Genomic DNA, 27943 nt, shown 5'->3' with positions numbered 1-27943 from the left:
CTTCACACAGCAACTGTGACTTCCATTCCCTGAGACACTTACAGAACTGAAAACTTGGGCCCAAAGGGAAATTTTAGCAGAAGGTTAAACATACGAAGGAGGCTGGGATATCCGCTGACGGCCTGATAGGACTCAGGCTGCACTGTGTCAGCCAGAGAGGTTTTTACTTCAAATTTCTACACAACACAGCTACAATATTAAGCATTTCCACGACCACACACCCAAAACGTCTTAGATGACCTGTTATGTATCTTCTGTGTCCATATTCAGCTTTTATTTCTTTAAAGCGGCAATTAGTTGGCACCATCTGTAGAAGTTCAACTTTTCTTTACATCCCCTTTCTCTCCCCACAAAATATTTTGTTTTCTACCCAGTGATACACGTGACCCCACTTACACCACAGCTAAGATTTTCGACTCCCATAGAGACGCTGGGCCTATTTTTTCTTATTTTTAAATCACACCATGAAAACTTATTTTAAGCAAGTACTCCATCAAAAATGATTTCACTAGTATTTGGGAAATAAGCCTACACATCTTTTTCACATTCCACTTCTTTAAAAAAAAAAGTTGTTTTTTTTTTTAATGTTTATTTTTGAGAGAGGAGACAGAGTGTGAGTGGGAGAGGAGCAGAGAGAGAAGGAGACAGAATCCGAAGCAGGCTCCGGGCTCTGAGCCGTCAGCACACAGCCCAATGCGGGGCTGGAACTCACAAACCGTGAGATCATGACCTGAGCAGAAGTCAGACACTTAACCGACTGAGCCACCCAGGTGCCCCTATCACATTCCACTTCTGCTTGACATAATGAAATGAATGATTCTGAAATCACAGAAGAATTAGAAAAACTGATTTATTCTCTTTCAATGAACTATTTATTGCTTGAAAAGACAAAACTCTGATGCACCGTAGCTGGCAGTATGTGAATCCGTGCTCTCCCACACTGGGGCACCTGCTCCCAAGTCTAGAACTGTTTCTGCCAATACCTGAAGATACAATGAACATAACCAGAAAGTAACCAGACTATGCTTTTTCCCTTTATCCTGACTATAAACGAAATATTCACCATAGAAAATTTGGAAAGTAGAGAACAGTATGAAGAAGAAAATGAAACCATAAAAGATGCCAATCAATGCTTTGGTATATGTCCTCCTGCTCCTTTTCTCTATGCACGCATACACACAATTTCTTAACAAACTGCACTAAACATCAGAATGAGTACTGTCTTTTCCAAAGTTGTAAAGGAAAGCTTTACACTAATTTCTTTTTAATTTTTTAAATCTTTATTTATTTTTGAGAGAGAGAGAGACAGAGTGTGAGCAGGGGAGGAACAGAGAGAGAAGGAGACACAGAACCCGAAGCAGGCTCCAGGCTCTGAGCCATCAGCAAAGAGCCTGACGCGGGGCTCAAACCCACAAACTGCGAGATCGTGACCTGAGCTGAAGTCGGACGCCCAACCGACTGAGCCACCCAGGCACCCCTACACTAATTTCAGTCATGACTCCACCCTAGTCACATCTCCAGAGCCTGAAGCACACTCTTGAAAATCCTCAGAGGAATGTTTAGAATCAAGTGAAAACTCATTCAGAACCAAGTGTGGGGAACCATAAGATGTTACCATAAAGAAAAAGAGGACTTTTCTTATGTAGTTCATAACCAGTTCTAGAAAGAATACCAAAGGAAAGCTACCAAAAATGTTTTGCATGGTGGCCACAGGTGGGGGCCTGCCTTACCTCCAGGGTGACTAGCCTGAAGGGCTCTCCCACCATTCATTTGCTTATGGACAATTGGGGGGGCGATTTTTTTTAAACCATAGTCTCATCATTTGACTCATTTACTCCATCTTCTCTAATTATTCACAATGCCCTCTTCCCCTTGTTCTCTTACAACAAACCTCTTCCACCAAGTTATGCCTTCAGTACGCACGCACACACACACACACGCACACACACATGGATCTATTTATTTTATTTTTGACCACAACATTCACAGTTAGACAAGTGTTAAGAGATCATTCAAATCATTCCTTCAAAAGTTCCACAATATTAGGCATGGGATAAAAAGAGGAGCGACTCACTCTGATTCAAGGAATGTGAGTCCACAGAATGTAATGTTGGTATAATTCTACCCTATCCTAGAGATGAGGAAACTGGGGTCCAGAGACATGATGCCATTTTCCCAAGATGACCAAGGCAGAGACAGACCTTCTAGAACCCTCTTTGTTTACCACTCTCCCTCTCATTAATTTGATGTTGTTTTATGTTCCGATAACATTAAATTTAATGATTAAATTTTTATTCAATCATTTTTTACCCTCTCTTTTAAAAAAAATATATATACGGGGCGCCTGGGTGGCGCAGTCGGTTAAGCGTCCGACTTCAGCCAGGTCACGATCTCGTGGTCCGTGAGTTCGAGCCCCGCGTCTGGCTCTGGGCTGATGGCTCAGAGCCTGGAGCCTGTTTCCGATTCTGTGTCTCCCTCTCTCTCTGCCTCTCCCCCGTTCATGCTCTGTCTCTCTCTGTCCCAAAAATAAATAAACGTTGAAAAAAAAAATTCATTAAAAAAAAAAATATATATATATATATATATATACTAAGGGCATTAGCCATCTACTTTCTCAAGAGAGTAGGCTAGGTATCAGGTAACCAGACAGACCTTGTGTTTTTGGTACTTATTTCTTGCCACTGCTCCATACCCCAGTTGTAAATTGTTCCTTAAACTGGAATCTGGGATTTCTACTTCAGTGTCTTGTTACCAAGGAAATTCGGGGAGAGCATACATTAATAAATGATTATTTCTTTTTATTTAAACAAAATTTTTTTAATATTTATTTCTGACAGAGAGAGAGCGAGCAGGGGAGGGGCAGAGAGAGAATGGAGACACGGAATAGGAAGCAGGCTCCAGGCTCTGAGCTGTCAGCACAGAGCCAGATGCGGGGCTCAAACTCATGAACCGCGAGATCATAACCGATCTCTGAGCGAAGTCGGACGCTCAACCAACTGAGCCACCCAGGTGCCCCTAATTCTTTCCATTTATAATGGGAACACAGAAAACTATCAAATGAAAGAATTGCTGTTTCCACTATTAAAATTCTGCTTAATCCTTACCCACCTGCATCACTAGAAACTAGATTACAATGAAGACAGTGGAATCTGGGCATTTCCTCTGAGGAAGAGTTTAGAATATATCCTTCAGCTCACTGTTTCTCAACCATTTTCATCATGGCCCCTAAAGGAAAAACTGCTGTTTCCTTCTCTACTCATAACCAACACTTCTGACACCAGATGTGTGGGTTTTTCCACACCGTACAACTCTCCAATTCTCATATAATGTCAGTTGGATGTCCTACCATTTACGATTCTGATACTAACTGCCTACAGTTAGCCCAGACCCCCCAGGCTAAGGGCGCAATCCCACAAGGCTGCCCTCGTTTCCCCGCCAACTTCAGACACCAAATACAAGTCTCAGTGGTCACCTGAACTTCCAACTGGCTATAAATTGAGAGTTCCCACGACCCCTCCCTTGGTTCCATACTTTGCTAGGATGGCTCACAGAACTCAAGTCAGTTAACTTACTAAACTTACCAATTTAAAATGAAAGAATGTAACTCGGGAACAGCCAAATGGAAGAGACGCACAGGGCAACGTATCAGAGTGTGCTACCTTCCCAGCGCCTCAGTGTGTTCACCAACCTGGAAGGTTGCTTAGGGTTTCTAGGGAGGTTCCCTTACACAGGCACGATTGACTAAATCTTGGACCCTAGGTGCCTAACTCAACCATCAGCCCTAACTCAACCAGTCAGGGGGTGGGGCTAAAGGTTGCAACCCTCTACTCACGTGGCTGGTTCCCCTGACAACCAGCCCCCCACGTTTAGGGGCTTTCCAAAGTTAACATAACTCAGGTGTGGTTGAAAAGGGGCTTGTTAGTGAATAATAAAAGATGCTCCCTTCACCTTTATAGATCTGGAGCTGTTTCAGGATCAGGACACAAACCAATTACTAATTTATAATATTACCTTAGAAGCTCTGTGCCAGGTACTAGGGTTAAATACAACTCCACTTGGCCTTTTTAGACTTTTATAGACTTTTATTCCTAATCATGCATGATACACCCTCCCCACGGAAATATTATCACAAACATACTGTATGTATGTTTACACAGTATATGTAGATCTGTGCTTCATATATAAAATGAATAATTTTTTTTACCCCCCAGAATCAATTTTCACCCCTTTGGGGGCAATGATGCCCCATTAAGAATGTTTATGAAACAAGACACTGGTAGCACCAAGAATATAAAACCAGGTTATTATAAGTTAACCCAAAAGTTATGTCTTATGTTAGAAGATTTTTAAAACTCTTTCTAAACTAATAATATGCCTACAACTTTAGTACTACAATTTTACCTGTTTGCTTTTACAATATGAAATTAAGTGACAAAAACACTTTAACTGAGCATCCGTGTACATAAGAGTTTTACCTCAAACTGAAGAGAATAATTCCTTGTGACTCTAAATGATTTAAAATAAACTATCTTACGCTCACAAGTAATGTGTAAGTATTTATTACATTAACTATCTAGAGCTTTATCTGTACTTAGGATTAAGTGTAGAACAATAGAATAGACCCACCATTTCAGACAGCCTTTTAAAAAGGATTTATTTTAAACCCAACAAGAGAATATCACGATTGTAAATATCTATGCACCCAACACTGGAGCATCTAAATACATAAGGCGAATATCAGCAGACATAAAGGGAGAAACTGACAATAATATAATAATAATGGGGGACTTCAGCACTCCGGTTACATCCAAGCAGAAAATCAATAATGAAACAGTGTCTTTGAATGGCACACTAGACCAAATGGACTTAACAGCTATATAGAGAACACTCCATCCAAAAATGACAAAATACACGTTCTTTTCAAGTACACATGGAACATCCTCTAGGATACATCATATGTTAGGTCACAAAACAAGTCTCAATAAACTTAAGATTGAAATCATATGATGTATATCTTCTGAGCACAACAATATGAAACTTGAAATCAATTACAAGAAAAAAACTGGGAAAAAAACACAAACATGTGGCGGCTAAAAAAAAAACCAAAAACATGCTACTAAACAGCCAAAGGGTCAGGGAAGAAATCAAAGAGGAAATTAAAAAGTACCTGGAGACAAATGAAAATGAAAACATCATGGTCCAAAATCTTTGAGATACAGCAAAAGCATCCCTCTAAACAAAATTTCCCTTAGAGAAATTTATAGCGATACAGGAAACAAAGAAAAATCTCAAACAATTTAACCTTACACCCTAAAGGAACTAGGGAAAAAAAAGACCAAACCAAGCCCAAAATTAGAAGAAGGAAGAAATAATAAAGATCAGTGCAGAAATAAATGAATTACCAGACCATAAAATCAACAGGAAAAAAGAATCCATGAAACTGAGAGCTGGTTCTTTGAAAAGATAAAAAATATTGATAAGCCAGACCTACCAAGAAAAAGAGAGAAGACCTATGTAAAAAAAATGAATAAAAATAAATCAGAAATGAAAGGGGAAATAATAACACCACAGAAATACAAATGATTATTAAGACTCTACAAAAAATTATATGCTGACAAATTAGACAACCTAGAAAAAATGGATAAATTCCTAGAATCATACAATCCTCCAAAGCTTAATCAGAAATAGAAAATTTGAACAAACCAATTACTGGTAATGAAATTGAATCAGTAATCAAAAAAACTCCCAACAAACAAAAGTTTACGACCAGATGGATTAACAGGTGAATTCTACTAAACATTTAAAGAAGAGTTAATACCTATTTTCCTCAAACTATTCCAAAAAACAGAAGGGGAAGGAAAGCTTCCAAATGCATTCCACGAGGCTAGCATTACCCTGATACCAAAACCAGACAAAGACACTACAAAACAAGAAAACTACAGGCCACTATCCCTGACGAACATATATGCAAAAAATCCTCAACAAAATATTAGCAAACTGAATTCAATAATACATTAAAAGAATCATTTATCACGATCAAGTGAGATTTATCCCAGGGATACAAGGATAGTTCAATATTTGCAAATCAATGTGATTGATATATACCACGTTAACAAAATGAAAAATAAAAATCGTGTGATCTCAATATACGCAGAAAGAGCACGTGACAAAATTCAACAACCATTCATGATAAAAAAGCTCAACAAAGCGGATTTAGAGGCTACATACCTTGACATAATAAAGGCTGTGTGTGAAAAACCCACAGCTTAACATCACACTCAGTGGTGAAAAATAGAGCTTTTCCTCTAAGATCAGGAAAAAGACAAGGATGTCCAAATACACCACTTTTATTCAACACAGTACTAGAAGTCCTAACCACAGCAAACAGACAAAAAAAGAAATAAAGGGCACCAATTGGCAAGAAAGAGGTTAAACCATCATTATTTGAGGATGATATGATGCTATACATCATATAAAATAGGGATAAAAATCCCTAAAGACTCCACTAAAGAACTATCAGAAATAACAGATGAATCCAGTAAAGTTGCAGGATACAAAATTAATACACGGAAGTTGGTCGCATGACTAGACACTAATAATAAAGTAGCAGAAACAGAAATTAAGAAAACAATTCTATTTACAATTGCACCAAAAATATCAAATGCTTAGGAATAAACTTAACCAAGGAAGTGAGAGGCTTGTACTCTGAAAACTGTAAAACACTGATCAAAGAAACTGACGACAACACAAAGAAATGGAAAGCTACTCCACGCCCATGGACCGGAAGAGTTAGTATTGTTAAAATGTCCACACAAGCCAAAACAACCTACAGATTCAATGTAATCCCTATCAAACTACCATCAACACTTTTCCCAGAACTAAAACCAAATTAATCCTAAAATTTTTATGGAACCGCAAAAGATCCCAAACAGCCAAAGCAATCTTGAGAAAGAACAAAGCTGTAGGTATCACGATCCCAGATTTCAAGATATACTACGAAGCTGCAGCAATCACAACAATATGGTACTGGCACAAAAACAGACACATAGATCAACAGAACAGAGAGCCCAGAAATAAATCCAGGCCAATTAATCTGCAACAAAGGAGGCAAGAGTATACAATGGGGAACAGACAATCTCTTCAATAAATGGTGTTGAGAAAACTGGACAGCTACATAAAAAGGAATGAAACTGGACCATTTTTTTTTAACCATACACAAAAATAAGCTCAAAACGGATTAATGATCTACACGTGAGACCTGAAACCATAAGACTCCTAGAAGAAAACATAGGCAGTTATCTCTTTGACATTAGCCTTTTTCTAGATAGGTCTCCTCAGGCAAGGGAAACAAAAACAAAAATAAACTATTGGGACTACACCAAGATAAAAAGCTTTGGCACAGTGAAGGAAACGAACAAAAAACCAAAATGGCAATCTACCAACTGGCAAACGATACTTGCAAATGATGTATCTGGTAAGGACTTAATATCCAAAATATATAAAAAATGTATACAACTCAACACCAAAAAACAAATAATCGGATTAAAAATGGGCACACATTTTTCTAAGCCAACAGACACATGAAAAGATGCTCAATATCACTGTGAACCATCAGAGAAATGCAAATCAAAACCACAATGAGATATCACCTTATACCTGTCAGAACAGCTAGAATCAAAAAGATAAGAAACAACAAGTATTGGCGAGGCAGTGGAGAAAAGGGAACCCTTGTGCACAGCTGGTGGGAGTGTAAATTGGTATAGTCAGGTGGAAAACAGTAGCAGGTTCCACAAAAAATTAAAAATAGAAATAACATATGATCCAGTAATTCCGTTACTGGGTATTTACCCAAAGAAAACAGAAGCACGAATTCAAAAAGGTACATGCACCCCTGGGCGTCCTGCAGTATTTATAGCAGCCGAGATATGGAAGTAACCCATGTGTCCACGGACAGATGACTGAATAAAGATGTGATATATGTACACAATGGAATATTTCTCAGCCATAAAAAAGAATGAAATCTTGCCATTTGTGACAACACGAATGAAGCTAGAGGGTATTACGCTAAGTGAAATGAGTCAGGAGGAGAGACACGTATCGTATGATTTCACTTAGATGTGAAATCTGAAAAACAAAACAAACGAGAAGCAGAAACAGACTCCTAAGTACAGAGAACAAACTGATGGTTGTGAGGGTGTGGAGGATGGGCAAAATGGGCAAAAAGTAGTAGGCGGGACAGGTTTCCAGTTCTGGAATGAATAATCATGGGGATATTAGGTACAGCATATAGAGAATACAGTCAGTGATCCTGAAATGGCGTTGCAAGGTGACACATGGTAGCTCCTCTGTGGCGAGCAGGGCATAAAGTACCATGTTGTACACCTAAAACTAATAACACTGTATGTCAGCTGTACTTCAATTAAGCAATATATAAAATAAAACTCTAAAATTAAAAGGTTTTATTTTTATTTACTTTTTAATGTTTGTTTACTTTTGAGAGAGACAGAGACCGAGTGTGAGCAGGGGAGGGGCACAGAGAGACAGAGACACAGAATCCGAAGCAGGCTCCAGGCTCTACACTGTCAGCCCAGAGCCGGATGTCGGGCTCGACCTCAGGAACAGCAAGATCATGACCTGAGCTGAAGCTGGACGCTTAACCCACTGAGCCACCCAGGCGCCTCTAAAAGGATTTATTTTAAACGCAATAAGCAAAAACGTCCAAATCTCAGCTAGGATCAACTACTTCCAGTCTGTCTCATTAAAATCTCACTCATGCCAGAATACCTAGGCTGAGGGAATGAACTCATCTGGCTGTGCCAGTAATATCCCATGCAGCCTGGGTAAATTATTTAACCGCTCTGCGTTCATTTCTCTAACCAGCCAATAACGTAAGTCAACATGCTGTAATGGAAAAACAAACAACAATCCTGGTCGGAAACCTGCCATCTGGTCTTACCTTAGCTACTGAGTCACTCTGTGAGAATGGGTAAGTCACCTCTCCTCCCTGATGCCTCACTCACCCGCACCCACCCCCCATCTGTAAAAGGAAGACGCACGCATGGAAAGTCTCCGTTTTACAGGCCCTCACCTGGCCAATCCACACACACTCTCGTAACAAAGAAAACAATGCCCTTTACTAAACACTACAAAATTCAAGAACATGAGTCAACCCACCCAGTACAAGACTTGATAGAAAAAATACGCATCAAAAATGCTGGGAAGAAAAACGTGATTGCTCTCCAAGATAACAGTCTTAAAATTTCAGGTAAAGTACTTTTCTCCACTTGAATTAGGAACAACTATCATTCATGAGAATTCATTGCAGCCCCTTTTGGAACCATATCTATTTTCTGCTTGGATCATCTCTTAGTGTAATGTGCTCCATAAACTACCTCCTGCTATGTTCAATAATGCTTTCATTTTATTTGTAATTGGTAAACCATTTTAAGCTTTAGGAAATGTCCCTAAGTTATAGTAGTCTGGGATTTGGGAAATCAAGTCCGTATCTACCCTATATATACTACAGATTCCAATTAAATCCCTTCTCAGCTTTGGTTTTTCCAAACTTACTACTTGAGACAATCTCCATTCTTCCCCTCCCCTTGATTACTTCAGTAGCCCTGAGCTACATTTTTTCCAGTGCCGTTGGACCATTCTTCACCTCCTAGAAAGACTAGGAAGAAGAGTGATCAAAATGAAAGCCAGTAACAGGGAGAAGCAGAGACAATACATTATTCAGAGAGAACATTTTCACCACTCCATGACAAAGTAAAGCAAATGTCCTTTCCCCAAACTACCAGCATAAAAAAATATTCTATCTGCTAAGTAATAACACAGTTCTTTGATTTCTCTATGAAATTAATTGCTTCTAGAACTATTTCACAAAGTACTGAAGGACCTGTTATTTGAAGCACTCAGCCAAAAAGGATGGATGGTCATCTGGCCATAGAAGCCATTCCTGTACTGGATAGAAGAGACTAGCTCAAAAGTTCCTAACAGCTTCGGAGGGGGCATGTGTGCGCGAGCAAGGGAGGGGCAGAGAGAGGGGGGAACAGAGGATCCAAAGTGGGCCCTGTGCTGTAAGCACATAGTGGGGCTTGAACTCACAAACCATGAGATCATGACCTGAGCCAAAGGCAGATGCTTAACCGACTGAGCCACTCAGGTGCCCCTCCTAACAGTTTTCTAATCCAATGTAGCTGAGAGACTCATCCTATTAACCAACTGGTAATGCTGACTTACTAGTTAAAGTAATTGTTACTGGGAACCAGGCAAGGATCTCCAGACGGCGTGTGTAGCATGTGATATGCACTCCCATAACTCCAGTGGGTCTCAGTGGAGAATCAGTGGATTAAATTACTCCTAAAATCTCCCCCAAATATAAAAGCCTAATGATATTTCCACAAAGACAATCTTTATTCGAAGGAAAGTGTCTAAGGACTTCACTACCATCATCCAACAGCCCCCCCCACCACCCTCCCCTCATTTCTTCACAATTTTAATTAGTGGCCCAATGTCATTGTCTCCAATACTACTGCCTGAATTCCTAGCAAGTTCAGTAGACATATATATCCTTCCAACAATCTCTGTCCTCTACCGATGCTGTCCTCTATCCAACTTCAGCCATGTGCTCCCAGTCATGCCTAAGACCTTATCACTACCAATAGCAACAACTCCCCATAATTTCAATTTCATGCCTCCCACTCTCTGACCACCACCCACCTTTCCACCCACTCCATCCCAACACGGCTTCAATCCCACTATTCCTCAACTCCACTGGCACCTCCAAACTATCACCTTTTCACTGACCCTATCCCCACCAATTCTTTCTCCCTTTCTTTTAAATTCCACAACCATCATAGTTACTCTCTTACATACACTAATTCCTTCCATCTCTCTTGTGGTGATACCCTTGCTTGGTAAAAGCACAACTGATTACTCTGTTCATGCACCCATATAGCTTAAGGTAGCTGGGGAACACACACACACACGTTGCCTGACTTCACTTTCAATTTATCATACCACATTTCTAGTGAGCCCCTTCATGCTGGCTGGCAACCTTACTTTATTTACATCACTAGGTTCACATTCTTTCTTTTCTAGAGGACTTCCGTATTTCCTTCTCCCTCCTCAAACCCTAATGCTACCTCCTTCTGGCCTCTCAGCTGAGAACCTGCCTTGCTACTTCACTGAGAGAATTGAAGCAATCAGAAGAAACTTCCACAGATTTCCACACCATATCTCCCCACCCAGCAATATATTCCCTTCCTGCCTCTTTCCACAGATCCATTCTCCTCCTCCTGTCCAAAGCTGATCCCTCGGCTTATCCGCTGGAGCTGGCCCCTCACCTACTCTAGAACATCACTCCAACAACCTTCCTTTCTCCCTCCTACATCATCAGTTTTTCATTCTTTACTGGCTCTTTCCCTTCAGCCCAGGAACATGCTGCTCTTGCTCTGATCTTAAAAACATAATAAAACCTGGGACGCCTGGGTGGCTCAGTCGGTTAAGCGTCCGATTTCTGCTCGGGTCATGATCACAGAGTCGTGAGCTCCAGCCTCCCATCGGGCTCTGTGCTGACAGCTCAGATCCTGGAGCCTGCTTCAGATTCTGTGTCTCCCTCGCTCTCTGCCCTCTCCCCCCAATAGTGCTCTGTCTCTCTCAAAAATAAACATTAAAAAATTATTTTAAAAAATTAAAAAAAATAATAAAACTTAGCCACACTCTTCTCAGTAGCTCCCACCTATTTCTTTGCTCCTTTTCTCTGCAAAATTTTCAAGAGAGGTTTATAGTCACTGTCTCCAATTTCTCTCCTTCTAATATCTCTTACACCTACTTTCCCAAAACTATTCTATTCAAGGTCACTAGTGGTCCCCATATTGCTAAATCCAGAGGTCAATGCTCAGTTCTCACCTTACCTGACCTGCGAGCAGCATTTGGCACAGCTGACCATTCCCTCCACCTGAAGGGCACTCCACTTTTGCTTCTAGGACTCCACTCTCTTGATTTTCCTACCTCATAGGTCATTCTTTCTCAGTCTCCTTTGCTGGTTCCTTCTCTTCTCCTGATGTTGGAATGTCCCTGGGCTAAGTCCTTGGTCCACTTTATTTACGTTTACTCCCTTGGTGAGCCCTTCCAGGCCATGCATCTGCCTCTCTTCTGAAACTCCACACATCTATCCAACTGGCTACTTGACATCTCCACTGGGAAGTCTAGTAGCCATGTCAAAGATAACATGTCAAAAGCTGTATTACTCATATGTCACCCCGGCCCTCACAGTCGGCCCCATCTGTAGTTTCCTCATTGTAGTTGACGGCAATCTATCCTTCAAATTGCTCGGGCCCAGATCCTGCAGTCCTTGACTGCTCTCTTTCTCTCATATCGCACCTCAAACCATCAGGAAATCAGGCTAGCTCTACCTGAAGATACATCCAGAATGTGACCTGTTCTTACATCTTCCATTGCTACAGCTCTGATCCGGGCCACCACCGTCTCTTACCTGCAGGACTGCAATGGCCCCTAAGAGACCTTATTGCTTCCTCCTCACCTCCATCACCTTTTCTCCGCACAGCAGCTACGGTGGTCCTTTTAAACCTAAAGCTGGATCACTTCACCCTTCTACTCAATGACCTGCAGCAGCTCCCAGCTGACTTTAAGTAGGTGTGAAAGTTTCCCTGATGGCCTACAAGGCCTCGAATAACCTGATCCTCCGCCCCCTCTGACCTTCTCCCCTCAGCCACTGTGTGTTCCTTGATATTCTTCAAACACATCAGGCGTGCTTTCACCATAGGGCCTCTTGCTGTACCTACTCCCTATGCCTGCTACGTTCTGCTCCCAGATAGCACCTGGTGCAGCATTTCATCTCCTTCCTCAAATCTCAAGCGCTCAAGGAGACCAACCCTGACCACCCAATTTAATACTGCAGTCTATCTGGCAACCTCAATCCCCAGCCCTGCTTCATTATTTTTTTCATATGGCTTATCACCTCCTTAACATGCCGTGCAATTTACTAATTGTGTTGTCTATTGGTTACTGCCCCCCACCTGAATGAAAACTCCACAAGGACACAAATTTGCGTTTTGTTCACTGATGTATTCCAAGCACACAAAACAATAAGTGGCACACGAGACACACTCAATAAATACCTAAAAAAAAATTTTTTTTTAGCATTTATTCATTTTTAAGAGACAGAGTGTGAGCAGGGGAAGGGCAGAGAGAGAGAGAGGGAGACACAGAATCAGAAGCAGGCTCCAGGCTCCGAGCTGTCAGCACAGGGCCCGATGGCGGGGCTCAAACCCACAGACCGCGAGATCATGACCTGAGCTGAAGCCGGACACTTAACCGACTGAGCCACCCAGGTGCACCAATAAGTATTTTTTTTAATGCATGAATGAACTTGAAATTGGATTTAAATTATGGACCAGAGAGAGATTTGAGGTTGACAGAAGAAAAACTCAAATGGCTCAGGTACACCTTGGATCTCACTTATGCTCCTAGACAATTAGCTACTTACAAAGGCTATTCTTTCTTTCGGATCTCAAGGAGGCTTATGTAATACGAACACCGGTGACTTTGTCCTAACACTAGCCCCTCCTAGAAACAGGCACCAAGGAAGTATGGAAGGCAGTGCCCACTATTTTTGCCTTTGCCTCTAGGTGACTCTACGCTGGGCAAGCCTGTCTTTTCCCTCTGGCTTTGTATGTCAGAGGACTGACTTGCAAATACACCACGATTTAGGAATGGGAGAAAGCAAGTCAGTCCAGGCTAATGCTTCTGTCAGAATGCCTAATTTACTCCTGTGGATGGAGCACACTAGATGACTATCCTGGATGTCAGTGGTTGTCAGCCAGGGCCGCATATTTTAATTCCTGAGGCACTTAAAATATATACTGTAGCTGCCCCTCCCTTCTGAGATAAATGGTTTGTCTGAGCCACAGCTTGTAAAAGGGTCTCAGGTGATTCAAATGTGCAGCCAGAGCTGGGAGCCATGCATGGGGATCAACCTCATTTTCCAGATTAAAAATAAAGCCCAGAAAAAAAATGAGATCTAAGGTCACATAACTGAGTGGCAGTGTTAGGACTGGAAACTGCTACTTGATTCTTTAGAGAAACAGCAGTAAAGGAGAGATTTCATTACAATATAATAATGCATGAGGCTATGTATTACAGTAGTTAAGTGCTAATATTTTCGTTAAAATCATGGCATCTATGTTCACAAATGAGAAAGTTTCTTTACCGGCAACGATCTTTAGAGGTTTGGATCAGGGTGTGTTTAGCTAGCCTTGGAATGAATTCGGCACACTACCTCTCTTACTATACTCTAAAATCTTGTGTAAACATTTCTTCCATCATTAAAATAACTGGATGAACTCGCAGTAAAAAAAAAAAAAACAAGAAGATGATGACCACGACAAAGACCTCTAATGTCTTTCTCTGTCAACCAACTTTGCAACTTAAAATTTTTTTGGTTTAAAAAACTTTGAGGAGTGCCTTGGTGGCTCAGTTAAGCATCCGACTTTGGCTCAGGTCACGATCTCGTGGTTCGGGAGTTCAAGCCCCCTTTGGGCGCTCTGCTGTCAGCACAGAGCCTGCTTCAGATCCTGTCTCCCTCTCTCTCTCTCTCTCTGCCCCTCCCCTGCTCTCTCTCTTTCTCAAAAACACACAAACAAACAAAAACTTTGAGTGGGAATGGCTGCATAACAACGAGAATATAAGTAATGCCTCTGAACTGTATACATAAAAACGGTTAACGTGGTAAATTTTATGCTTCGTTTATTAACCATAATTTTTTTTAAGAGAGAAACAGAAGAAGAAAAAGAGAAAGGAGGGGAGTGAGAGAAATCTAGAGGAGGAGGTCCCCAAAAGACAAATTAACCAGTCTGAGCACCTGCTAGCAGACATTCAAGAAAAGCCTGCTGGGAGGAAGGAGCAGCTCCCTGGGCAGGGAGACCGCCAGCAAAGCGAGGCTCTGCAAAGAGCACAGGAAGTAGGTCACTCTGGAAGAGTTAGAGGTCCCACCCCACAACCACACAGAGCTCAGTCTCTAATCTAAGATGTGACGCTACACAAAGGGTGACCTTCACGCTTCCTAAGACCTGGGTTGCATCCAAATGTCACTGCATTTCCATATCTAGGGCTCCTCCTAGAGAGAAGACAGTTAAGTTTCCTTCTTACCACGTAGTTCAGGATCCTCTTAATCTTGGAATTAAGCTGATGGCAATAGTTTGGTTTTTTGTTAATGGCAAATCAGCGTACCAACACTGAGGAGAAAAGAAGAATGCAGACACACTCAGAGCAAAGAGCCATGAAATACCAGTGGCATGCCTCTTTGCTCTGCAGTTCTCCAAAGAATATCGTTTAGTGTCCAAAACAACCTGAGCCGAAGTTGGACGCTTAACCAACTGAGCCACCCAGGCACCCCGGGCCTTATTTTGACTGCTACTGAAAAAGAATAAAATCTACATTGCAATTCAATGCAAGAGACACTTTAGGATCCCCCCTAGGAAGAATAAAGTGAGGAAGAGGAAGGACAGAAGGGAAGAAAAGGGGAAGGAGTAGCTTACTATACCACAAGGAGTTTCGCTGATGATGACGTGGGTCAGGTCATATCTCAGGCAAGCTAAAGGGCCCCGATCTCACTTAACACTCAAGTGCTGGGGCGCCTGGGTGGCTCAGTCGGTTAAGCATCCGACTTCGGCTCAGGTCATGATCTCGCAGTTTGTGTGTTCAGGCCCCGCGTCGGGCTCCGTGCTGACAGCTCGGAGCCTGGAGCCTGCTTCGGATTCTGTGTCTCCCTCTCTCTCTGCCCCTCCCATGTTCATGCTCTGTCTCTGTCTCTCAATAATAAATAAATGTTAAAAAAAATTTTTTTTTAAAAACAAACACTCAAGTGTCAACCAAAACTTGAGATGAAATATTTTACTTCTATAAAACTGATCTTGGGGCACCTGTGTGGCTCAGTCAGTTGGGCGTCTGACTTTGGCTTGGATCATGATCTCACAGCTCATGAGTTTGAGCCCCGCGTCGGGTTCTGTGCTGTCAGCAAAGAGCCTGGAGCCTGCTTCCGATTCTGTCTCCCTCTCTCTCTGCCCCTCCCCCACTCATGCTCGCTCTCTCTCTCTCTCTCTCCTTCAAAAATAAATAAACATTAAAAAAAACTTTTTAAAACTGATCTTCCACTTGACTCTTGTATCTCAGGGTAGATGGGGTGAGCTCAGTGTCAATAGGGTTTTTCTCATCGCTTTCTGTAGTGTTTCACCTCCCATAGCATACTTGCTGAGACAGCCAGGTGCTACAAGACAGAAACACACAATCAGCAATTCCTAAAGGACTAAGTTATGGGTTGAACTGTATTCCTCACCAAATTCACATGCTGAAGTTCTAACTCCTAACACCTCCGCATGTGACCCTATTTGCAGTATTAATTAGTTAAGATGACGTCACACTGAAGTAGGGTGTGCCGTTAACACAACATGACTATCGTCCTTACACAAAAAAGAAATCTGCACACAGACAGGCACACAGGGAGACGGTCACAAGCCCAAAAACCGCGAGACGGGAGAAGCGAAAAGATCCTTCCCTAGCATGGCCCCGCTGACTCCTTGGTTTCACACACCTGGCATCTAAAGCTGTCAGACCATAAACACCTGTCGTCCTAAGCTTCCGGCTTGCCGTACTTTGTTACCGCAGCCTGAGCAAGCTAATACAGACAATAAGAGGGTAATGTGCACCAAGCAGCCTACCCCCTTCACACTGCATTTCGGGTCCAGCTTCCCGCCCCACGGCCACTTGCGCCACATCGGTCCAGGCCCCACCTCCTCACTCTGGCTCTGCCTCCACCGGCTTCAACCGCCACACTCCCCTGCACACCGCCATCGCATTACCCTTTGAAAGATGCCAACTTCTCTGTGTCACTCTGGTTACAATACCTCTAGTGACTCACCAATTCCTATAGGAAAAAGTCCAGATTCTCCAGATTCTCCTGACTAGCAGTCAGGTCTCTCTCTCCTAAGCTAGCTCCAACTGCTAAGTGACCCTGGAACATACAACCATTACTCTTGATGCCATGCTTCCTCCCTTTTTGTCACTCTCCCCTTCAATAACCCAAATCTGGACCATCCCAAGAACACCACTGCCAAGACCTGCGTTCACCGTGAAGATCTATATACTCATGCCCACCGCAAAGACCACATCTGTGACCTCCATGTGTTTACTGCTTGTATGAGTCGTTCTGCACTCATCAAAGACTGCCTCGCCTGATTACCCAGCATGTTAAAAGTGCACACTTTGATCCCACAGCCGGACTATGAGCTCCTTAGGGATAGGGTTCATGTTTTCTAATTTTGGGGGTATTTCTCAAAGCCAAAGACAATGCTAGGCATATTTTAAGCAAGCTCTAGGTTCTTAAATCCTCACTGAATTAACTATTAAACATATATCATAAAAAAAAGGTGGGGCGCCTGGGTGGCTCAGTCGGCTGAGCGTCCAACTTCAGCTCAGGTCATGATCTCCCAGTTTGTGAGTTCGAGCCCCGCGTCAGGCTCTGTGCCGACAGCACAGAGCCTCGAGCCTGCTTTGGATTCTGTGTCTCCCCTTCTCTCTGCCCCTCCCTTGCTCATGCTCTGTTTCTCAATAATAAACAAACGTTCAAAAAAAATTAAAAATAAACATATTATAAATTCTTAGTAATGTTACTTTTGGCTCTTCCTTCAACTGGGGACTTAAAGTTGAACAAATCTACAAATTTCATGTAATCCTCATGGTCCCACATATATCCAAATAATTTAAAACCTACAAGGAACAAGAGGAAAATAACTCCTTAGGACTTTTAGTACCAAGTTACTTACCATTCTTCATCACTACATTGGACCAGACGTTTGCATTCAAGGCTTGAATGATTCGCTTTACTCCTGTAGATTCTGGGAAGTCATCTAATCAGGAAGGGGAAATAGATACATTTATACAAACATTTATACACACATAAATACGTGTGTATGTATGTATATATATATGTGTGTGTACGTATATACGTGTGTGTGGGTGTGTGTGGGTGTATCCCCCAAGGAAGTGTAACTGTGGATTAATTATATTATCTTGCTTATTTAGTTGGTATTTCACACTGTAAGTTACGTAATAAAGAAAAAATAAATGCAGAGCTCAGAGCTCCTAATAGGAATATCCGTGAAACTAAATCAATGAAATAAATGCACAATAGAAAAGGTTTATATGATAAAGTCATCTCTATCACCTCACAATGGAACCCACTCATATCCTCCTAAAAATGTTAGTTCCTGTTAATTACACAATCCTGGCATACCACTAGAAATACCAATTTTGGTTATTTATAGAGAATGAGTTTCCTGAAGGCAGGAAAGGTCCTCTTGGTAATGCCATAAAATCCTGTAAATGCCCTATCTTCTTCTGGGAACCACAGAATACAATCACTGTTTATAACAGGTTTTGGAGAACAATTTCCTTATCAGAGAGACACAGTTTAAGGGTGAGAAGTAAAATTACTGTAAGTGTAGGAGACAGACAAGGGTCATTAAAAATCAAAACCAACAACTCAGTTTTGCCGGTTTAGTATTCGTACTATCTTGCTTCTGGAATTTAACTGATACTATTCAAAATAACAGGGCAATAATCCCGGTTAGCACACTAAGAAGATGACATTCTTGGCTTGCAGATATGTGTACAATGGAAATTGAACATGAAAGACTGTATGGAAAATAATGGCAGAAAAAGTTTTCATGTGGTTGGAAGACAAAGTCTCCTAAGAGCTTACAGGGCACCATCCATGTAGAACCTGTGTCCAGTGGCCTGACCTGGCACAGAATTAGAAGTCAGAAGATCTGAATTTGAACTCAGGCTCTGTAACTTGTTAGCTATTTGATCAAGGGCAAATCACATATGCCATTCTCAAAGAAAAGTGGGGCTGACACCACTGTGCATAGCCGCCCTCCCCCGCCCCCCGACAAAGGCTGGCGGGAACCACCAGCTAATGTGGCGCCTGAAGGACACCAGGCACTCAGTAACTACTGATGGATGGATGAATCATTTGAAAGATACCAACCTACCAACCCAACAAATACGGTGAGGCTTAAACTGAAAACACAAAGATGAATTTTATTGCCGTCGTGTCTAAATGAGGAAATAAAAAGGCAGGTTTATCTTCACTATGAATAATTCTGTTCTTAAAAGAAGAATACCTCAGATGACAGAACCAGAAGCCATAAAAAGGGTCTGACATAAAGAGCTAGAACCAGGAAGATGAAAGTTAATCCAAACAAGCATGAATTCTCATACCTGGGGTTAGAACACACGCATACAAAGCATACAGTTTGTTTTTAAAACTTCTAGGGAGGACTTAATCACTTCACCTAAAGATGATATGTTAAAAGTTTATTTTAATATTAAGCTAAATTAATGCAAGAGCACTGTTCAGACAAGGAGCAAGGAGGTGTGTGGTGGTATAAGGGAGGAGAAATTACAAAATAAAAACAGATTTAAATAAATGACTCAAATGTTGACTCTCAGGGGCAACACTAAGATGAGAAAATTCTAGTGCCAGAAATAAGCAATTATGTACATGTTCATATACACAAAACAAAGCACAAGTTTTAGGGGACTTGGAAAGATGTGAGAAGAGAAACTGTACTTGTTCATTTTTAGTTATTATTAAAAATGTACAGGGACAAAAATCAGCCTTTTTATTTCATTTTTGTCCTCTTCTTCTCTGGCACGGTTTTATTTCCAAAGGTAACATTTTGGAAAAATTCTAAATAAGCCAGAATATAAAAAGATATTTCTTAATTCCTTTCAAAAAAATTAGGTAGGTTTCATGTAATGATTACTTCTATCCTATCTATGTGCTTTAATCCATATTGGTTGTGCCTTAAAATATCTTTTGTAACAACTGGCATCTTCTCGATGCTATACCCCAACTGGTCCCCTAACTACAAGCCCAGCACCTTTTCCATTTCTTCCCCATGGAACAAGTGAGAGGTCAGAGTTCATGATGCCAACACAGTCTTCACATTTCTAAACGGAAATGATCTCTCCCATCTCTGAAATACCACAGCACCAATATATATTTTTTTAAATATTTATGATATTCCACTTGGTAATTCAATTGTTCATATACGTTTATCTCTTGTACTAGATTATGAGGTTTTGGTGGGCCAAAACCTGTCTTATCTTGGTAGGTCCCACAGCAGGGAGCACAAGTATATTTGGAAGCAGAGAAGGTAAGAAGAGGAATGAAGGGGGGGGGGGGGGAAGAGAGATGTGGGAAGAAACAAAAGGTCCAGAGTATAGTGGAAGGCAGGTAAGTGAAAAGCTGCCCCGGGGGGAAAGGAGTGGGGATTCTGGGTCTATTTGTAGTTTCAAATGTCCAAAAGACATAAAAATAGGGCTGACATGCCCTTCCTAAGGTCCCTGGAAATTCAGCCTTAGGATATTAAGAATTCAAAATAAGGAACATTAACTATTTATGAATATAGGTCAAACCCTCTTTTTTTTTTTTTTTTTTTTTTTTTTTGGCAGTGGAGAAAGTATAAGAGATTGGGGAAATGACTGAGATTTAAGGTAGAAATCCTCTATCTTCATCCGTAAGAAAAACACACAGTATTTCAAAAGTCCTAACATGCATGGTGAAGACAAATAAATGGATTATCTGATTACCAGTAAGACCACATCAATGGGTTTTGCACAAATCTTTTCAAACAGCTGAGGAAAAAATATTTTTTTAATTTCACTTCGATTCTTCTTCCCCAAATTAAAATGCTCCCTCATCTCCGAATCCAAACGCCATGTTTCTCCTGACACATAAATACTTACCATCCTCCTCCGGCAGCTCTTCCGGACTAAGCTCTACCAATTCAAAGCCATGTTTGATACACCATTCTTGAGCTTTTTGTCGGTTTACACCTAACATGCAAAAGAATCTTCATAAGTAAAAAAATTTTTCAAACAGAATATTGCTGCAATACTCTCCACAAATCTCAGTGCTGCCCTTAATGTCAAGGTTATTCTAAAGGCACCCAAAATAAAGTAATATAAAGAAGATGATTTCTCAGGGTGCCTGGGTAGCTTAGTCGGTTAAGTATCTGACTTCGGCTAAGGTCATGATCTCATGGTTGGTGGGTTCAAAGCTTGACAACTTGGAGCCTGGGGCCTGCTTCAGATTCTGTGTCTCCCTCTCTCTCTGCCCTTCCCCCACTCGCACTCTGTGTGTGTCTCTCTCTCTCTCTTTCAAAAATAAACATTTAAAACAAAAAAGATGGTATCTCAAACCCCAAGTGTCCGTTCACAAAAAATAAAATGTAAGTATTACAAGATTCCAAAGAGAAATAGCTGAAAATAGTTCTATACAGTAATAAAATCACAGGAGATATACTAAGTTAAGAGAACAAAAGTACTCCGCTTCCCAAGGCACAGCAACTGTATGTACCAACCGTAGCCCCGTTGGCACGCCTTACCATTTTCACACACTCTGTCACAGACCAAGATCATGACCTCAGGTAGCCATGCTTCTGCCAGTGGAAGCCAGGAGGAAACACTATCAAGACCAGATTTCTGGAGGGAGGAAAAACAAACAAACCAACCAACCCAGAAAAAGAGACAGTAAGAGACCTCATGGAAAAGGCGGGGGGTGGGGGTGGGGGGAAGCACAAAATAATTTCCTCCTCAAGGTCCCTGGAAAACCAAAGCTTACTTGCGTGCTGTCAAAGTAAACCACCAACGCTTGGACGGACTCCGCCACCTCGGCAGTGACGAGACATTTGTTTGGCACCACGCACAGATTGATGTCTGCCGAATAGTATTTGTTATCAATGGTCCAGGGGTAAAACCTCACGGCATCATCGGCAGTCACTTCCATGAGAAGATCTTCTGCTCCAAGGATATCTGAACAAAAGGACACAACGTTAGCATGGAAAGTGCACAAACTGATACACACTGGTCAAGTTTCACGGTCAAGTATCAGACTAACGGGGTACTCTGGCTGCTTCTCTTTCGGTAAAGATTTCAAAAAGCCCCCCATTTATCAGGGTATTTCCTTCTCTATCATTTGATTGTGAAAGTAATGGTGGCATAATCGAACTCATCGGCTCTTTTAAGAACACACGAACGATTGTGATTAGGTCAGACAGAGGCAACAAAAGAGCTATTTAGCCAAACACCCAGAAAAAAGCAAGCAGAAAAGAAAGAACAGCTTACGTTTATTTTATTGCCTACATACTTCATGTGAGAGGCAAGATTACAAGAATCTTCAGGAATCTGGAACTATTGTGTACTTACCGCAAGCTGAAAGGAAGGCAGCAGTAAGGCTAAACCATTAATAAAATAAAAGCTACACATATTCCTTGGGCCAAATGCTTACACATTAATTCAACTAAAGATAGAAAAGAATGGATTCTGATAAATGACCCCAATTCCATTTATATTCAGCCTTGTTCAGATTCTTCGAAAGCCAACTCAAATTTTTGTTCGATAAAGACACTTTTGGCATCATTTAAAGACATAACAGCCAAGCAAATTTATTTAGGATGTAACTAAATCTTTCAGAAACCCATGTGCAGTGCGGCTATTACTAATGAAATTCTTACAGTAAAAGCCAAATCAACAATGAACAAATATAGATGAGGACATGGAACCACTGAGCAGTTTGCTTCCGTAATGCCGTAACGTATTCAGAAGTGGAAAACATTAGAAACTGTCCTACCCTAACCTCCCATCTCTCACATCCATACCCACAACCTATGTTTTATGTGGAAAGTAAGTTTAAAGAGGTAAAATAACATGCCACTAAAATTGGGTTCTTATAAGAAGGTATGGCGGGTGTCTGGGTGGCTCAGTCGGTTAAGTGCCTGACTCTTGATTTGAGCTCAGGTCATGATCTCACAGTTCATGAGATCAAGTCCCAGCAGGGCTCCACACTGACAGCACAGAGCCTGCTTGGGATTAGCTTTCTCTCTCTGCCCCTCCCCCCACTCTCCCTCTTGCCCTCCCTCTCTCTCTCTCTCTCAAAATAAACTTTAAAAAAGAGTGACTTTAGGGGTGCCTGGGTGGCTCAGTCGGCTGGGCATCCAACTTCGACTCAGGTCATGATCTCATGGTTCGTGAGTTCGAGCCCCACGTCGGGCTCTGTGCTGACAGCTCAGAGCCTGGAGCCAGCTTCAGATTCTGTGTCTCCCTCTCTCTCTGCCCCTCCTCCACTCATGCTCTGTCTCTCTTTCAAAAATAAACATTTTTAAAAAGTGACTTTATTTTAAAAAAAAAAGAGAATATATGGCAAAATGGCCACAAACTCCTTTTCAATGCAAAGTAAGATGAATATTATTTTATAAAATATTCCTCAAACTGACAGTTAGCAGGACATAGAAAACTAGAAGCTAAATTTTCAGTTCCAGAGCTAAGATTATGTATTTGAAACACTGCCATAGTTTTTGCTCAAACAAAAAGATCTGGGGAAATTATGTAGTCCAAAAGACTGCTAGGATTAATGTATAGTAACTTACAAAGCGTGTACGTGCATATATGCATGCTTTTCACTGGTAAACTATCTTCGTGTGGTTATTAGGAGGAAACGGTCTGAAAATAAAACCCCTCCTTTTTTAAAAAAAAATTAAAATAACTAAATTTAAAATAAACTTAAGACTACATTTGACATATGGCACACACTGTGAAACTAACTTTCTAAAATTTTTCACTGCAACCAGAATTGTTACTTGTAAATTACCATAGGTCTATGCCAATATTTGAAAATCTGAATTTGTCTTGTCTGTTCAAGAAATCGACAGTTCTTGCTGCTTAATTTCTACATAAAGTAATCTTTCGTTAATTATCAAGCAATTCCTTAGCAGCCAGCTGCAATGTCTTCCATGGAGCATTATGACAAGTTCAGGTAGGAAATGAGCAGGAAGAACAGATAAAGTGTAAAAATCAAAGATTCTGTTTTCATGTAAGTGTCTCACAGAAAAAGAAAAAAAAAAAACCCACCAAACCTCCTAGATCAAAGTCTATGTTGCATTCAAAGCTAATCTTCCTAACTCCAAGCAGGTGGTCCAGCAATATGCCGATAAAAGCACATATGGAAGAAGGCAAACCAAACCAAGGGGAGTAGCAAAAATTGCATAAACTGATTTTTTAAGGGTAGGAGGAGCTACCATATGGAATCTGTTTTCTTCATTCATGGGCATTTTTTTTTTTTAAATAACGAACAAATTAACTTTTTTTTTTTTTAAGTAGGGAATACAGAGAGTAAAATACTGTTTCCACGTGTTATGGGGCAAAGGACAAAGAGTGGGACCAGAACTCCTGCTGTCACGACAGGCGGTTCTTGAGATTTCCTACACCGCTTGTCTTGTTAAAAATTGGAATAAAATTTCAGCTATGAGTTTTTGAAATCGCAGTCTTCAACTAACCTGGAAAAATAAAACCAATTAAGGGGTCACCTCCTTACTGACTGCAGTTTAGGACATTGGGATCCATTAAGCGTGGTTCGTTTTATTAATCAATGCATAGAGCACAAGACAACAGACCCATGTGCTTCTCAGAGCTCTTACAATTTTAGTTTTGTCTCCTCTCTGATTTCCAAGTGATTAAGATATTTACCGAACACACAGAAAGAAGCAATTTCTCTTTTCTCTACACCTGGATGAGAACAGAACCAATAGGCTGGGAAAATCAATTTCACCTGTCAGTGTTTTCCTAGCTGGGTGTGTGTGTTTCCTTATTGTGCTCCCTGGAATAACTTGATGGCTCAATCCACTTATCAGATTGTTTCATTTGTAACATTTTATGTCCAATCAGATATTTTCGGAGAGGCTGAATATGGACTTTATCATCACACCTGTGCCATCTCACAAGTAGACAAAAGTGAACGGCCTCATTCTTTTTGTCATCAATTTCATAATGTACACTTTAATTTTAAAAATGTAAATGTCTACACTAAATATGGCTTTTCTCACTTACTTGTCTTTTCTATTTGGTTTCAAACGTCTAACAAGTTTATTCTTTTCCACGTTAAAACAAGAATTGCTCAAACGCTTATGCACATGACTAAGTTTCTGGAGATGAGCCAGTACCGTTTACTCATTTCACAGATGGGAAAACTGAGGACCAAAAAAAAGGGAGGGGGGAGGGGGAGGGGAGGAGGAGAAAGAGAAGCCACTTGCCTAAGGGAGAAGAGCCTAAAAGGAAACTCAGGTCACCAGCACTTTTCCCTACTACACTGTGATGCAATACTGGTGATATTCAGGATCCGAGCTAGATCACACTCCCAAACTAACCTATGGGCTTACAGTATCTCCCACTTTTTCATGAAAACCAAAAATAATAGCCAGAACAAAGGCATCAGAATATACGAGCCTGAAGCACAATTAACCCATCCGAAAACTGTCTATGGGTTTTGGGTATTTATATGTTATAAGTGAGTTACAGTGATTGTGTTTTGGTTTTTGTTGCTGTTTGGTTTTTTGCCAGACTTCCTAGAGAAACCCGCAATGTGTTTTTTTTCTTTTCCCTTCTTTGCCCTTCACTAAAATGAATTTTGATGTAGTCAAAACAATACACAAATGAAGTCAAGAGCAGTTCTCCCTCGGCCTGGTGGATGCTGGCCTGTCTCCTTCCCGCTGTTGGCAGCCACCTGGTGGAGCTGCAGTACATCATTGTTTAAGAGACAAATACGAGATGATGAATTGCCAGTCTGTTGCCACAAACTTGGTCTCACAGCTTAAAATAGTAACCTGTAGTGTTTTCGGATGAGAAGTTAAACGTCAACCCAGTTCCAGGAGCAAGTATGAACCTTTCCCCCGGCTTTAAGTGCAAGTATAAATCTCTTGCCCTGTTTGAGAAACGGGTACACATAGCCACCAGTTCTCCTGCCACTCCGATTTACTTCTTGCTTCTTTCGTGAACTTCTTTCCCCTACAGTCCCACATGGCAAGTCAGGGACAAGATTCAAGAGAACGGAAGAAAGGCGTATGCCAAGGAAGCACGTCAGCTCTGCAACCCAATGACTGCTTTGTCCTCACACCCGCTCTGTACTTCCGTCTGTCCTAATGTCGCTTCCCTCAGAGAGTGTAAATTTGGTAAGCAGTCAAATCAGAGGAGGCATGCACACAGCTATCCTTAGTTCAGAATCGGTAAGAGGTGATACTCTAGCATGAATTAGGAAGCACACTGGAGTTCCAAGATGAATTCTACCAACACCAAAAGTACACATTTGCAATCCCTCCCTCCCTCTCTCTCTCACCCCCACACATACTAACCCTTACCTTACCCACTCCAGCCAAAAAAGACAAAACAAGTCCATTCTAACTTAAATGCATTGATACTGCTTTAGATTAATCCTATCTTCTTCAGTAGAATTCAGGACACTTTTGACACCAGTAGAATTAATGTCCCCTTAATGAATCGCGACGTTCTTTGTGAAGAGAAGCTGTCCAGTGGTTAAGTCATATTTTCTATGCCCAGAGGGAAATGATAGCTGCCACTCCAAATCAAGACGATCCTTCCAGAAATCAGCCCTCTTCTGAGAATGCAGCTGGTTTTCTACTTTCCCCGAGAACTGAAGCTGCCTTTTCCGCAAGGTATCATAACCTCCCACCCCTGGTATCCACTCCTCCGGGGACCCACGGTTCCTCTCCCTCCCCTCTGCACTGACAGTACTAACCAGAATAGAAAAGGCCATAAAACAGAAAACATGAATAGACACTTCTCTAAAGAAGACATCCAGATGGCCAACAGGCACATGAAAAGATGCTCAACGTCGCTCCTCATCAGGGAAATACAAATCAAAACCACACTCAGATATCACCTCACGCCAGTCAGAGAGGCCAAAATGAACAAATCAGGAGACTATAGACGCTGGAGAGGATGTGGAGAAACAGGAACCCTCTTGCACTGTTGGTGGGAATGCAAATTGGTGCAGCCACTCTGGAAAACAGTGTGGAGGTTCCTCAAAAAATTAAAAATAGACCTACCCTATGACCCAGCAGTAGCACTGCTAGGAATTTACCCAAGGATACAGGAGTACTGATGCATGAGGGCACTTGTACCCCAATGTTTATAGCAGCACTCTCAACAATAGCCAAAGTGTGAGAAAAGCCTAAATGTCCATCAACTGATGAATGGATAAAGAAATTGTGGTTTATATACACAATGGAATACTACGTGGCAATGAGAAAGAATGAAATATGGCCTTTTGTAGCAACGTGGATGGAACTGGAGAGTGTGATGGTAAGTGAAATAAGCCATACAGAGAAAGACAGATACCATATGTTTTCACTCTTATGTGGATCCTGAGAAACTTAACAGAAACCCATGGGGGAGGGGAAGGGGAAAAAAAAAATGAGGTTAGAGTGGGAGAGAGCCAAAGCATAAGAGACTCTTAAAAACTGAGAACAAACTGAGGGTTGATGGGGGGTGGGAGGGAGGGGAGGGTGGGTGATGGGTATTGAGGAGGGCACCTTTCGGGATGAGCGCTGGGTGTTGTATGGAAACCAATTTGACAATAAATTTCATATATTGAAAAAAAAAAAGAAAAGGCCATAAAATAGAGACAGCACAGACCTGGGGTCAGACAGACCTACATTTGAATGCTGATCCTCTGTGAGAACAAAAAATTGACCTCTCTGTGTCTCATTTCCTCACCGGCAAAGGGACAAACACACTTCTCAAATGGCTTCTTGCAGATTAAATGCAACGATGCGTGAGAAGGTGCAGGCAGGCAATGGGCACTGAGTTGCCCCCAGTAAGTGTTCATTTCCCTCCTCCCGGGCTCAGGTGTCTGCCCACGTGCTGCACTCTGGACAAGAGGTTGGGCCAGAGATGCACGGGCAGAGGCGGTAAGAAAAAGTGCAACGGGGAAACGACCGCGGCCTTGAGCTGCTCTGGCCCCTCCCTTCCCAAAATATGCCTTCTCAAATGTTTCTTTTCC

The 27943-nt window shown here is 41.5% G+C and overlaps 1 protein-coding gene across 1 annotated transcript in view; it reads right to left on the bottom strand.

Moving 5' to 3' along the window:
- AAGAB (alpha and gamma adaptin binding protein) overlaps positions 1 to 27943 on the bottom strand; it is a 54668-nt gene that overhangs the window by 12054 nt on the left and 14671 nt on the right. The window contains exons 2-5 of the mRNA XM_047074904.1: positions 21716 to 21906; positions 21480 to 21576; positions 20839 to 20928; positions 17847 to 17930 (exon numbers count right to left, since the gene is read on the bottom strand). Of these exons, the coding sequence (XP_046930860.1) occupies positions 17847 to 17930; positions 20839 to 20928; positions 21480 to 21576; positions 21716 to 21906 (462 nt within the window). The remainder of the gene's footprint in view (positions 1 to 17846; positions 17931 to 20838; positions 20929 to 21479; positions 21577 to 21715; positions 21907 to 27943) is intronic.

Source organism: Lynx rufus, unplaced genomic scaffold, assembly GCF_022079265.1.
Source record: "Lynx rufus isolate CCGP_SWC_20201006 ecotype Redwood Valley unplaced genomic scaffold, mLynRuf1.p SCAF_13, whole genome shotgun sequence".
Classification (NCBI taxonomy): domain Eukaryota; kingdom Metazoa; phylum Chordata; class Mammalia; order Carnivora; family Felidae; genus Lynx; species Lynx rufus.
This window is presented reverse-complemented; position numbering and strand designations above follow the sequence as displayed.